Genomic DNA, 15,818 nt, shown 5'->3' on the forward strand with positions numbered 1-15,818 from the left:
GAAATAATCAAATAGTAAAACAAGATAGAACAACGATGCAAAAATTCACCAAGGTTTTTTCAAGACAGCAAGATGACAGTTTTGAATTTTCTTGGATTTTTGGCAACAATTCAAACTAATTTTACTAAATTATCATAAATTCTAAAGAACTTTAAGATAAGAATGCGAGGAGAAAACAAGAGAGGAAATGTTGTTGCTGGTATATAATAAAATGGTAGGGTGATTCTCTATTTATAGGTAAAATGGTGATTTTTTTAAAAAAAATTGAATTTTTAGGAACACAAACGATACAAAAATAGCTAGAAAATTCAAAAATAACCGATTAACGAGTTAAACGAGCAGGACATGACCCATTCAACCCGTCAACCTAAGCATGCCCCTGCGTGCCCTCTCGTGCCACCCGTTCCTAGCTTGACCAGCCCCACGTGCAACGACTCCCAACCGGCTCGTCCTATGCCTAGACAGGCTGGTCATACCTAGCCGACCAAGTCGTGCCATGCCCAGCCAAACTAAGGCATGCTGTGCTAGTGCTAACCCATCTCTGCTGAACCGTGTTGTGCCAGCACACTATACCGTACGCTCAACCCAAACACAACCCGTGACCTCGTGCCATACCGATCCAGCTCACCTCCTGTCAAGCCGAGCCTAGACCAGACCTACAGTATCAAGTCACGGATCAACCCAGTAAATACAGCCCATTTGAACGTCTTTATTTACAGGGTATGTTCGTAGGTTACTACCTCACATGGCCAACCATTCGTGTTAACAAATAGCATTGATTTTGCGTATATCTACTATATACCAATATATGAGAATGAACAAAAAAGGTAACCTGTACGTCAAGTTCGGGCTGTACCGATCTAATAGCTTAGACTCAAAACTCAGCTCATTCATTAACCGAGGTGAAGTTGGTGCTGAAACTCTGACCCATTTTTCTTCAAGTCAAACGTCGCTCCAGCTTTTCTTGCAGCCCTGCTTTCCTTGCACAGTGCCACCCAATAAATCCATTTTTCAAGCGGAATATTCACCATACAACAACCAGGACCAAAATGCCCTGGAATGTCATGCCATTGCCATTAAGACCATATAAAGTACAATCGTTCTGGCATAGGCCAATGGAATGAACAACCATTGATATGAAGCACACTACTGTATATGCAGTGGGCATATAACCATCTGCACTCTTTTCAGTGGTGTAAAATAGAATCCAATAAGATAGGCGCCCCACAAAGAATTTCTCAAGCCTCAAGACGGTCTTGTAACATTCTGCAAGAGGATCTGTGTGGACTCGTCAGAACATATGTCCAAGTAATTCCAAATCGACCAAATTATCTTTTAATCGACTAATTTTCTGCAGTTACAACTATAGTGTCATGACCAGATCTTATTTTTGCCGCAAATCATCACGTCCAATTCACAACCATGCGTACAAATGTGGAATCTGAACCTTTCAGGACCCAGAACACACACATTCACGGGCTTACTCTTGTATTGGAAACAGCTTGTTGAAGTGACCTTGTTTCGTGGAATAATAAGATTCACGCTTATTCACAGAATTATGCTCTCAGTCATCGTCCTACAAATGATTGATCAAATAACGTTATAACTAAACCGGATTTGGTGAGGAGGAAACAATTAAAGAATCTCTTACCATTATGTTTCCCGTCACTGAATTGGGCGTTCTTGGATGATTTGAATGTTTCCAAGAACTCTTTACCCTTCTGCAGTTCAACCTTCTGCCTTGCCTTGTCCCACTTGTGCTCTGAAGCTAAAATCTCAATGATCCGGGGCAGAGCTCTCCTGGCAGCATCTGTGTCGAGGAAAGCAAGCCGGCATCTCCTTGCAACAAAATCCACAGCAGATTCACAATACTCATGACGAGCACAGTAAGCTACTTCAGCTTCCAAAAAAGGGTATCCATGAGCAAGTCGCTTTCCCAAGCCTTCGTTCTAAAATAATAATAATGAAGCACACATCTTATGACATGGCTAAAATGATAGGTAGAAGTAATCACATTTTTAGGGCAGACTAATCCCATTGCACCATATTGAGTGTCCATTGAATGGATAATGGGAGAATCATGTATGCAATCATGTGAGTTATTGCCACACTCAACTGGAAGCCATCAACACGTCATGCATGCACAATGGTTAATGCATCATGGATAATTTACATAAACACCTCAAATATAAATGATGATTACTTCGCAACTGCTCATTCTAAGCAATCTAGAATAGTAACTGAAGAAACAATACAGGGGGAATCATGTGGCAGCTCATGTCTGAAACAACCTAATGCTATAGGTGTTATACATCATTACAATTTTCAGCGAACATGGAAAGTGAGTTTATAAAATTTTGGCATGCGCGCACAACTCATGTCAACAGCACACACTATTATAGGTCAATAATCCAACTTCCCAAACCAAGGAAGCTGGGTATAGGAAATTCAGGCATGCTCATGGCAGACGAAGATGGATTATCGACCAAATGTTATGTAAACCTTCAGTGTATGTACTGTACTGCATCATTATTTGTAGAGAAAATATTCGGTGGAAAGACCCCTCTCGGTGAAATCGTGATCCCCCAAAAAAAAACATGTTTTGAAGTTCTGAAAATTCTGAGGAAAAAAATCAGACATGTATATTAAATTTCAAGGCCAAAATCGACATTATTTGTGAGATGTGAAATTGACAAACCGCAATGAAAGAGGGAAGAAAAAGACAAAAACAATGCATGTGCTATATTTTTGTCTCTTTCTTCATGATTTGTCAATTTCATATCTCATAAACAAAGTCATGTTCGGCCTTGAAATTCTATACGCATGTATGCCACCACCCCTGTTTTTTTTTTCAGAATTTTCAAAACTTCTAAACATTTTCTTATAGGGTTTTTATGATTCCACCCAAAGGGGGTTTCCACCAAATATTATTACTTTAGTAGTATTACACTTGTGCTCTTCAATATCCTAACAGAAAACATTTACTCCCCCGATAGGTGGAAAAGACAAATTGGAACAAAATCTTTTTTTGTGTTTTCCATCTTACTAGAACATACAGTTCACATAAGTAACTTGCTATGGAGTCCGAAGGATAACACACCTGGGCAATAGTAGCCACTTGTTCAGCCAAAGTTCCATATGCATGTGACAGATGTTTCGATATAGCACTGTCCACTGCACCTGGAATAACTTTGCCACCATATGTCCTTTTCATTCGCCTATAATTCTGAGCAAGGACAGTAAAAGAAGCAGGATCCCATCCATATCCACCAACAATTCGCAAATTATCTGTCACACAACCATTTGCTGGCTTCAAATTCCCTGACCTTACTGCTGCATTTACAGCATCTTCAGCCATACTGAATAAAACAAGCTCATTAGAATTTATCAATTTAACGATGGGACATAAATATTTTGTAGTACCCACACATGTTCATGCACTCGTACAGCCAACGAGACTACACGTGCAAGGACAAAAGAATCCTAGCAGCAGCAAACAAACCATGTGGTTTGCTGCAAGTGACAGAGTGACAGTCCAACTAAACATCACATAAAATCCTACCGATGCATTACATTCGCTATTTAAAAATTTGAGTTGGTGACGTGGCTGTGGTGGTTCATTCACCTTTCCCCTTCTTTTTCACCACTCCAATAAATAAAGTCCGAAGAAAAACTGGGGAAAAACACCTCCCAAACAAACTAGCAATTTTTTAGCAAATTCTAATTTAGAAGAACATTTGGCCCCTCAACTCTCCTCTTGGTTTAATTTCTGTCCCTCATCCCCAATACCAGATAAAACCCATCCCTCAACCCTCAAAAAATAGTGCAAAGTATGTCCAGTTTTTGCCATGCAGCAGCCACTTCATCAATTGTTGCCATGAGGGCATGAGGCTTATCATCCCGTCTCCCTCTACTGTCTCTCATGTGGGTGGTTTGGGTTGTGTGGTGGCCATGTCATCAACTAAAGGCCCCACATGAGAGAGAGAGAGTAGAGAGGAACAGGATGGTGCGGCTGCCACATGGCAAATTGATGATGTGACAGCCACATCACCAAAGAAACACCCATAAAAACAGCCTTGGATGCAATTTGCACAAGTTTTGAGAGTTGAGGGACAGGTTTTATCTGTTAACGGATACGAGAGGTGAAAACAAAACTGAGTGAAGAGTTAAGGGACCAAGAGTAGACATTTCTAGTTTTATATCAACAAAATACTCCCATCACACAAATCATCGAGGCCGCCTATCCCACTTCAGGTGGGGCCCAATTTTGCTCTGCCAAGTGACACAATAGCAGACTGAAGGTGTGGTGCGGGCGAGAGCAGCATCTGATGTACAAATTATGCCGTAGTCGTGTTCGGTTGGGATAGCGGTGGAGACAGGGACATGGTGTAGGTGAACACAATGGTGGCTGCGCAATGTGAGTGAGGGTGGAGCTCAGCTAGGTGCTGCTGGCTCATCGTTCCATTGTAGATGACATTTTTTTTATTCGTAGCAAAGCATGAGCATTAAAATAGTTTTTAGAATTCAAATCTGTATATGACATATACAAACCATCATAATACTGTGCATATTGACGATGGGTAGTATAAAACTACCGTATCCGGATACCCTAGGGTTTTCCTACATTTTCAGGGTATATCCCAATACCCAGGAAAGGAATATCTAGATGTATGGAAACTACCTTCAGATACCCGAGATATCTCGTAAATAGGAAAATTTATCTCCAAGAATGATAAGGAAAGACTCCAAGACCCCTATATATACGGAGCCAAAGGACCCTGCAGAGGAATAAGCCAATAGAAGTCAACAGAAGCCCATTTAAGCCATTCAAGCCTGTAGGAGCTCTGAACCCTCAAGCCCTCTGCAACTTAGATCTGTATTAGCCTCTCTTCCGGACTACTCACAATGGAGCCATCTGATTAGGTTTAGATCCTTCTAGGTTAGTCAAGTACTCCCTTGTAAACAATCCTAGAAATTAATACAAGACCAACAAGACGTAGAGCAATTATCCTAAAGACGGCTTGAACCTGTATAAAATCATGTGTACGCTATGTGATTTATCTACTTAAAGCATCCACTATTATTTCTATAAATTTGTAAGATCGATAGTTCACCAATCGTCGACAGCTGACGTCGTCCGTGGAGATCATGACAAAAGACATTGAAACTTCTACACACGACATATCGTAAGCTTCACCCAAACTTGCACCGAGGACCGGCTTCTCAGACGAGGGGTTCTACGACAACTTCATCCCCTCGACCAATGACGAGCCAACGACCGACTAGGTGGTCCTCGACGAAGACCTAACTGGAGACGACTCTAACGACGAGGTAAGTCTCTTTATGGATCAGTGTGCCAAGGATTACAGCAATGAGTTCGAACCACTCGGTTGCCAAGACAATCACGAGATCGACGTTCGTCGCAAGTCGGGATCCTCCCCTACAGCTTCCAATAATATGGATTGTCGAAGTACCTATCCGAAGAACTCCAGTGACAAATCCATGATGAATCTAGACTCCTTCAGTGGAAGCTACCCTAAGAAGTCTTTGCCATTAGAGACGGGGATGCCAGTCCAATGTTTTCAAGTTAGTAAGTTGAATCTAGACACTAGAGCACCGTTCAAGCAACTAGGTCGACTAGACGACTGACTAGGCCTGTCGACTAGTTGGTACCTAGTCGGTCGACTAGGTTACCATGTCGTCATGGCACTTAGTGTCTGGTCGATAGTAGCACTATAAATATAGTAGTAATATACTAATATATATACATTTAACCTTCCTCTTAGGATCTTGAGCCAGGGCAGCAAGTTCCGGTGGCAGTTCAGCTATGGCTTTAGCCACAAGGGATGCAACATCAATACCATCGTTGGAGATAGCAGCAGGAGCAATTGAGGAAGCACCAATAGAAGCTAGGGCAGAATAAGTAGCAGCTACCTCAGTAGGGAACACCAGTTCCACCATGACACAATGCCGAGCATATGCATCTGCACATATATAGGCATCTACACATGAGCACACATCCAAGAAGGGCAAGTAACTAGCAACAAGATGGAGGATGAAGTACACTAACCACAAGTGGTTAATCTTCATCCTGGAGAGGAGGAAGCACGATGGCAACAAGCGGCAGCATGCTGGAGACTTGGAGATGAAGAGAAGCTGAGAGAGGAGTAGAAGTATCATGAGCGTCTCCTGCCTCCTGCGCAACGACGTGCTGGCAACCAGCAGCGGTGGTGTGCTGGACTAGAGGCTGGAGGCAGTGGAGAGAGAGGATGGGAATATATGAGGTATTGGGCTCATGAAACCCTACTGGGCCGCTGGCCGAAACAACTCAATTTACTTGTTCCAGCAAGTTGCCACGACTTGTATGGACAACTAATCGCAATTGATCGACGACTAGTCGGACGACCAACCATCTAGACGCTCAAGTCGAGTCGCAGTGCCTAGTCGGTGGTAGCTAACCGATTCGTCAATTAATCTTTGACTAATTGGACGACTTGAAAACACTGTGCCAATCTAGTAGATCATGATGACATTCCCGTAGACGGGGGTGCTAAACTAGTCGATCATGATGACAATCCTGCAGACACATAGGTCCCTATCGCTCCAACTATATGAGACAACAACCAGCTTCTGCTGATCACAACTCCTTAGATCCCAAACCCTAACGGAGTGCGGGATCTAACGCCACCTGATTAGATTATCAGCAGGGTACTCAGCACTATAAATCCGCAACAGCACAAAGGCTCCTCCTACAGGACGCCCTCATGCGACCCCCTACTGCAGGTCTAACAACTTCCAATGGCAAGGGCTGGATCAACTCGATGACTGGAATGGCAAAGGAGGCTCCCATCCAAACCGAAAATTCTCATCTAGTCGTCGCCGCGAATAGCTCTAATCAGGGTAAGTCTCACGTCAACCCTAACTGTGGTGAATCAGATTCACAGAGACGCAATAACCGGAACAGGACGGTCCGGGATGATAACCGAGTGCATAGCCACAGCAGGACCTCACCGATCAGAGATCATCCCATCTATGATCTGCGCGAAGTTATTGAACGGCGAAGACACTCGAAGACCCCTGAGGAGGAATCAACTGCACCTTAGTGGTCTAATCGGAGGACGTCCCGACACCGCTCGAGTAGAAGTCGGGGCAAATCTCCGACCCCTATGGTAGAACGCTTGTGTCTACTCAGACCGAACAAGGCACCATCAACAGGTGTCATGCCTTCTCTCCGGAACTGCGGAGAGTAAACTGGTCGGCTCGATTCCACCCGGGATCAATCAGGAAGTACAACGGGAACACGAATCCCGTTGAGTTCCTCCATATCTACACTACAGTCATCCAAGCGGCTGGCAGGGATGAGAAGGTAATAGTAAATTACCTCCCCACAGCTCTTGAAGGGGCAACCAGGACCTAGCTGACCAACCTGTTGCCAGGAACAATCTACTCATGGGAGCAGTTCTATGATCTATTCCGAGCCAACTTTCAGAGTATATACATTCGCCCCAGCACAAAAAACGATCTCTTCCGTTGCGAGCAGACAGAGAAAGATACTTTACACGAGTTCGTAAGCCGCTTTAGCAACACCTGGAACATCATCCCCAAGATAAACAATTATAACGTCATCCAAGCGTTTATTTGAGGGGTTACGACCTGACGATGCTTCATCGGCCAGATATCGCTCCTCGTTACCTTCGGGAAGCAAGACAACTTCCGCATAGAGAAGATTTTATTTGATGTGGTTGACTTTGAAACTGCGTATATAACGCTATCTTGGGACGACCAACGCTATCAAGGAGAGGGACCAAGTTCATGGCTACAGTGCACTACGTCTATTCCACAAACTCACGCAGACAAAGAGGTGGTATCTCATCGTATTCAATACCCGGAGTATTCTTTTGACGCACGCGGGGCAGTTGGAATAGTATCCCCACTACTTCGTTGTACTCATGTAGCTCCCAAGCGTCATCATGATCTCTTGTCAGGTAAAGAATCTCTTCACTACCACGCAAAATCTCTGTTGTGACGGTTCAAATTTCAAACTCAGTCAGCGACTAGTCTTTTCTCCCCATCCTTTCGAAAGAATAGGACATTGTTTTTCGAATGAATTGGAATTCCTACTCAGAAGGAATACCTTCTTAAGAACTCGCCTAAGTACTCGAAGGTGCTCGGAAGCCCAAATAGATGACCCAATGACTACAAGAACCCGATTAGATGTACCATCCTATCCGAAGACCCGAGTTCCACTCGAGGGCGCAGTCAGTCAAAACGTTTATCTTTGCCGACTAAGCCTTTGGTCCATCGAAGCCTGTTTCATGTACTGGTGGTGGGCTTGACGATGAGTAGTGTAAAACTACTATATCCGGACACCCTAAGGTTTTCCTGCATTCTCACGGTATATCACTATCCCTGAGAAAGGAATATCTAGATGTATGAAAACTGCCCGTAAATACTCAGGATATCTCGTAAATACGAAAATTTATCTCCAAGAATGATAAGAAAAGCCTCCAATAGTTGTACGATGACCCCCTATATATACGAAGTCAGAGGACCCTACGAAGGAACAAGCCAATAGAAGTCAACACAAGCCCATTGAAGCCATTTAAGCCTGCAGGAGCTCTGAACCCTCGAGCCCTCTGCAACTTAGATCTGTATTAGCATATCTTCCTAACTACTCGCAAAGGAGCCCTCCGACTAGGTTTAAATCCTTAAATGCTAGTTAAGTACCCCTTGTAAACAGTTCCAGAGATTAATAAAGACCAATAGAATATATGGCTATTATCCTAAGAAAGGTCTGAACCTGTATAAAATTGTGTGTACGTTATGTCTCCTACTATTTCTATAAGTTCGTAAGATCGACGGTTCACCAATCGTCGACACATGATATTTTTTAAATAACCTAGGCCTAATAAGTACACTAGCAAAGCTGAAAGCTTGAGCAACAATTTGATTATATCAATTGGAGAAAAGTCTTACCTCCTATAAGTTGTCCATTTTCCACCGGTAATTGTTATTAGCCCTGGGTAGTCTTCAAATACAACATGATCTCGAGAAATACTTTCAGTGTTCTTTGCAGATGGATCCATGGCCAAAGGACGTATGCCACTCCAGGCAGAAAGAACGTCAGAACGCCTTACCTGATGTAGACATTGAAGTTATATTTGTACAATCTGAATTTCTCCCCTTTTCTCCCTTTTTTGGTTGACACATATGATTCGATTAACGGAATCGCAACATGGTGAAAATATGAAAGTACAAAAAAATACACTAAAGAGAATAACATTGACACACTTAAAAATCGAGGCTACAAGTCTACCTATCAAAAATTTCAAAACTACACCATGAAGTAATACATAGCACACAACCATTGTGCTCCCTCAGAATTGTAGTGAATTTAACCCCTCACAGTTTAAAGTTGGCATACATGGTTAGGCGTTAGCACTATTCTAGTTCTTAGTCTATAGCTTTCTATTAATTAAGTTTGTCCACAAGTAATTCAATGCTTGGTTTTCTCCCAACAATCCTTGATTTATCAGAAAAGTTACATGTTGCTGGGGATGTTCATATAGAAAATGTAATGTGCAACAGCACCATTTAAATATAATTAGGCTGATAGGCAGGATTTTACAGCTTGCAGATTGCCAAACGAGCTTCCCAGTGAGAAGCACCAGATAACAGAGTTTTTTTTTTTTTTTGTAGTCTACATACTAGCACACTCATGCCTCCTCATAACACTCTAAATTAACCTGCCACCCACATACTCATCCAGTAAACTTAACGAAACTAAAGAGAAGCTTTAAGTGATAAAGTGTGTAACTGAAATGAGTTCAAAATAGCCATTAAAATGTTCTCTTCCATTATCACCAATTTCGCAACCAATTACAAGTTGAAAATATGCAAAATGATACCTTCTGAGAAATCTTGAAACAACACCACGATACCAAAGAATTATATACCATTAATATTTTGTAGATAAATATTAAAAATAAATGTTAGCATATATTCAAGCACACAAACCTGAACATTAAGATAGTCGGAGATTGCATCCAGTATAAACTGTATTTCATCCTCATGTGGTTCAGGAAGCATTGTTATTGCCGTACTAGAATCAGTTGTTCCCGCAACCGTCCTTCCCAACCATGGCAACATAAATACAACTCTACCATCCTTGGTTTTAGGGACAATTAGCCCCATCCCTTCAGGGGAATAGTAATCAGGAAGTACAATGTGCACCCCACTGCTTGGACAGATCATGGGCACTGCATTACTGTCAGCCATCTTCCTCACAGAGTCACAGAATGGTCCTGCCGCATTAACAACAACCTTTGCAAAGGCTTCAAACTCCTTACCTGACACACATTAGCAAGCATTAAGTGACAACACAAGGATTGTATCCTAGTTACATAAGTAACAATATTCATAAGGATTGTATTTACAGAAGCACCAAGTGGATTATAAAAATCAACTTTACACAATATGTTTTTCCCATGTTTATGATAACTGGTTACTGCCATGTGAATTGATTATTTCCTAGTCCCTACTCTATCATAGTTTTACAATAGAGAAAAGAGTTAATCTTGGTTTTTTTGGGTGAATAATAAATAAGTTTCATTCTTATTATTGCTGCTAGGGCCTCTTGGTATCAATAATAAAAGTAAGAATATGATAGAAATGAAACAAAGACATATCTCATTTCAAAAGAACAAGTACATATTGATAGACATCATTAACTTACTGTTAAGTGCAATTCTAGTATTAAGCCACTGGTTTTTTTGGGTGAATACTGAATAAGCTTCATTCTTATTATTTCTGGTAGGGCCTCTTGACATCAATAACAAAAGTAAGAATCTGAAAGAAATGTAACAGAGACATATTCCATTTCAAAAGAACAAGTACATATTGATAGACATCATTAGCATACTGTTAAGTGCAATTCTAGTATTAAGACACTGTTTGAACCCAAATATAATAATACTTCAAGGAACTTAATACAGCCATCTTAAGAAGAACAACATAAATTCTAGTGATGTAGCTTCTGCCATAAATTCATGCAAGCTATTTAGTCTACAAAAGAACAGTTGAAACTATAAACTGCTTTAATCATTTATTAAATTACTTTAGTTGCGTCTCAATAGCATACATAACTACATGAGTAATATATTGAGTTGCATTTAAAACTAGAAAGAGTCTATTACCAAATACCAGTGAACGTATGTAGGAAAGATACAAGCTTGAATTACAATCTGAGATTGTTATCTTATATAGCAGGTAGAGAAAAGACAATACTTTATTCTACCTGATAGTGTGTCACGAATGCGTGCACCAATGATTCTCTCCTCAGATTTATCCTTAATGAGGGAGACCACTTCAGCATAATTGAGAACAGCTGCACCAACAACTGCAGCCGTGCATGCCAACCCCACATTCAACCGAGAGTCATTCATTTGACCATCATAATATACTACTGTTCCTCTGAGGCTACGATTATGGTCATTTTTTGCAAGGGTTGGGAACAGCTCAACTGATTCATCTACAGAATAATATCGTGACAAATGTAGTAGCCTTCTTCCAGCGACAAGATCATAAAACTTCAAACCAAACCAGTAGTATACAACCTCAAACCAGTTAAAGCAAGGAGTCATGCACGGCAAAGCATGGCATAAATGGGGAGCATTCGCAATAACCTGCTTGCGTTCTTTAAGCGCATGAAAAACAAGTTTCAGCTGCCCATAATCAAGATTGAACACTGCCTTCTCCAAGTAGCGCACACCTGTAGAAATTAATCCAATATAAGGAACAATGGAAATTTAAAATATCAATCCCTAAAAAGGTATAAAAAATCTTTCTGCAGACATTTCTTATTTACCAAATAAGTCCTTCTGTTTTGAAAAGTACAAAATTCTATTTCCAAACTACCAAATGTTTACCCAATCTTTATAATATGTCCATTCATTACATTTGTTCAATCTATCCATAAATGAAGGCAGAAAACCCAAATAAAATTTATAGCATTAGTAAGAGAGAACACAACAGCAAGATACCTTCACAATAATAGGGAAAGATATGATATACATGTACCATTTTCACTGGGCTATGGCTACCAAGTTAGATATATCAGATATCTTATGTATATAAGTTAAACAAACCAGTTTGACATGACATACAGAGAAGCATGTGATACAAATTAGGAAATGTTCAGATGCAAGCCAAGTCACATGTTTGAAATATAGCAAGATAGTAAATTAAACACTGAATGTTTTCTCATCAAATTGACACATGGTATAGTCCCATCAGACATGATTAGTATCGCACTATAGATTATTAGATTGGCACTTAACATTCTAAATAAGCTCGAATTGCGTACAGCCAGCAAACATTCTGCTACTGACCAAGCAGTGCAATGCCTTCCTAGAACAAATCTTTCCTCCACTGAAAAACCGGCATAGCTTATTGCATGTGTGCTGTTAAGATAGTTCATAACAATTATCAGTCCTAATACATCAAGCATCAAACAGGGCACATTTGTTCATCAAACTGCCAAGCTGCATCTACCATGCATCGGCAGCCCATAAATATCAAGTCTAGCACATCTATTCAGCAAATGCCTATGCACCAATGTTTCAAAATAGCGGGCCATTGCGGTGCTACAACTGTTTCATGGCCTCGGCGCTAAGCTATATGATGAAACTCTGTTATGAAACCAACAACCACTCCAGCGGAAATAGCAGTCCGCTACAGTGTGTCGCAATCCTTCTATCCTTTGTTATTGATTACATTGACTACAAATGAAAAAAAAACTAGACCAACCTAGGAGCAACTAGGCGGCATTTTATTAAGAATAAATAGGCACCCAAATTCACGTCAAAGGGGACTCGAACCTAGGTGTTCTAGGTGTACATCAACACACTCAACCAACTGAGCTAGCTCAGTACCTTATTGACTACAAATGAAGACTCCTGGTTGAGCCCATCTGAAACACCGATACGTCCAGAAGCCAATGTGTATCGGATATTGTATCCGATACGGATAAACGCCAGATATGTATCCGCCAAGTATCTGAATAAAAATAAATATGGAAATTACGGATACGCCTTGGATACTTTAGGTATATGGCCCGGCCCAATCTGGCCCAGTCGCATAACCTAACCTTGTGACCACCACGCCAGTCGCCTCCCTCTCGCGGTCGCATAACCCAACCTTGTCCTATCGATTGCTATTATCTTGAACCAATTAAATTTGTAGGTATATGTGGATTGTTTTCTGTATATTATCTTTTAAATCTTGTGATCCAGTGTGCCACGCTGGGTAAGTTAACACTTGTGGCAGACCATGCATGGAATTCAACAGTGTAGGCCATAAGGCTAGCACATGTTGGCTCCCTGGATTCATGATCATGAATTTGTCAAATCATGGTCATGGCTGTCTGCAGTTAACTACTTTGTCCACAACCTCTACGCTTGTGTGCTACAAACCTCCAACCATGTAACAGGTAGTCTTTTCCAAATCTTTTTATCCTTAATTTGTTGTTAGATATTTTATGAGTGAGACAGGCAAGATCAAGAATCTGCTCACTGTTAACTGATATGCATATGTAGATGGAATCAACTTTAGCACAGCAACAATATTACGGTCCTGTTTGGAATGCAGGTTTTTTTCCCCCAATTCCTATAGGAAGCAAACTATCTCTTGCAAAATTCATGTGTTACAAATAGGACCTTAAACAGAAATTTCAAGAGTTTTCAATTTGCTTACCTGATATGAGTGTGTTAAGCATTGTTTATAATTAGTTGTCCTAAATGATAAAAAAATACATGAGAGTTTGCATTAACGCTGGTTTGAACAATGCAAATATATATTTATGTCAATGCATATAATACTATGCAAAAATAAAAGGAGAAAAAGTTCATCTACATCAATTGGATGCTGAGCATAGATTTACAATTTCAGCTAAAAAGAATCCACAAATGAAATCCTTTTATTATTGGATCACATTAATGGGATCTATTGACTATGATATTTCAAATGTTAACCTTTGAAAGCACAATCTGCCCCACAGCACCGCGCAGGAGATACACCTAGTTAGCAGAAATAACGGGCACTAAGATACATAAATTATTTTTTTACTTTTAGGCTTCTTGGTCAAGTATATTATTTTTCAAAAAAATGCACCTATTATCAAGTTTGAATTCAAAAGTATTTAGTGTTCAAAAAAGTTATCTTAAATCTAAGGTATATGAATTGAAATTTATTTGCAAAAAACTCGAAGGATCTATTTGCAAAACATTCGTAGGGCGTAGGGTTTGAGAACGCCACGCACCGCCGTGGATAAGTTTGGTGGATCGGGAGGAGGTCCCGGAGGAGAAGTCCTCACGCTCCACGAGGCCCACCCGGAGCCCACGGGTAGCGGCATCAAGCGCGACCCCGCAGCCGGTGGCCCCGCCGCCGACGACGAGCACGTCGAGGGGCTCCGCGGGCGTCGAACCCGCCAGAACCGCACGCTGCGCGGCGCGCGGGGGCGGCGCCGCCCCCGGCTGAGCCACGAGCTGCCGCGCCGCCTCGAGGGCCGCGGTGGAGGGGTCGGAGGCGGACGCTGACGGCCAGGCCGCGGCAGCGCCGACCGCGATGACGGCGGAGGCGGCGGCGAGGGCGGCGCCCGCGCGGCGGAGGCGCAACGCGGCCATGGCGGTGGCCGGACACGTGGGTCGGTTTGTTCGGTTGGGGGATCACGGCTCGCGCGGGCGGAGGCGGGGAGGAAAGGGAAGTGGCATCAGCATTTTGTTCGTGGAATTGAACCGTGAATCCGGCGAGTTGGGAGATGCTAGTGGCCTACCGGCCTCTACTTAAACCGTCTTGGGATGGGGATTTTTTCCTAAAAAACCTGCTCAAATTGATTTTCTCGTGAAATTTGGTTTGTCGCGAGGTACGCCAAACAATCTTGTCAAACTCATCTAAGATGCCGTGGCGAGTAAGTTCGGTGCCACAGGCCCACAACGTAGAGAATCTTATTATAACTCTTGCGTGTATGATGTATGGTCCTAGATGACAAAAAGTTCGATAGAACTAAACTGTGGATAGAATTAAACGTGCCTAAGAAATTATGGTAAATGTGGCTAAGTTTGGTATCAATCAAACATGTCCTGTGTTTATATTACACTCTTATCCTATCAGATAATACGCGTAAAATCATGTGCCACGTATACAATTTGCAGCTAAAAATAGCTTCCGTATCAGATAGCACACGTGGCCACAGCCCAAGTGTGTCAAGTATTTTTTTTACTTTTATTTTTTGTTTTGCATTTTTCTATCCCTATTATTAATTTGTTGTGTTTATTGATTACTCATTTCGTGCCTTTATATACATTTAATATTTTAGAAGACTTGATTCAACATTTTTTACTGAACCTAGCTCAACATTTTAAATATACTGTTTCTGCCAAAGATGATTATCACCAACCTAGGAGGTGATCGGACATCGTGCAGAGAGGATGATCGGGTTGTTGAGGTCAACTACGTCATCAAAAACCAACTCGTGTGATGGTGGACTGGTGATATATCTCGCAGTCCGATCTTTTAATAAGAACAATAGCTATTGATTTTGGTGGAGACGACGTTTACGATTTGACTACAATCGTACAAGATATTACACCGTAGCAATCGATACATCAACTTCGTAGTGTAATTAATCATGCCAGGGCATGATCAATCTGACCACGAAGACCTTTGTTCTTACAAGCAATCGAAAAACGAGCAAGAACAAGATTAAAACAATCTGATATTGTGAATAGAAATCTTAAGGTTCAATCATAAATTTTAAATAC

The 15,818-nt window shown here is 41.5% G+C and overlaps 1 protein-coding gene across 1 annotated transcript; it reads right to left on the reverse strand.

The window, feature by feature from the left end:
- Window positions 1–1,023: 1,023 nt before the first annotated feature.
- Window positions 1,024–14,872, reverse strand: LOC133923953 (glycerol-3-phosphate dehydrogenase SDP6, mitochondrial). Its single transcript, XM_062369275.1, has 7 exons — window positions 14,318–14,872; window positions 11,297–11,770; window positions 10,018–10,349; window positions 8,977–9,137; window positions 3,101–3,359; window positions 1,652–1,949; window positions 1,024–1,576 (listed from the first exon to the last, which is right to left on the reverse strand). The coding sequence occupies exons 1-7, from the start codon at window positions 14,679–14,681 to the stop codon at window positions 1,569–1,571; spliced, it is 1,896 nt and encodes a 631-aa protein (XP_062225259.1). The 5' UTR covers window positions 14,682–14,872; the 3' UTR covers window positions 1,024–1,568.
- Between the last annotated feature and the right edge of the window lie 946 nt (window positions 14,873–15,818).

The sequence above is a fragment of the Phragmites australis genome, chromosome 7 (assembly GCF_958298935.1).
Source record: "Phragmites australis chromosome 7, lpPhrAust1.1, whole genome shotgun sequence".
Lineage (NCBI taxonomy): Eukaryota > Viridiplantae > Streptophyta > Magnoliopsida > Poales > Poaceae > Phragmites > Phragmites australis.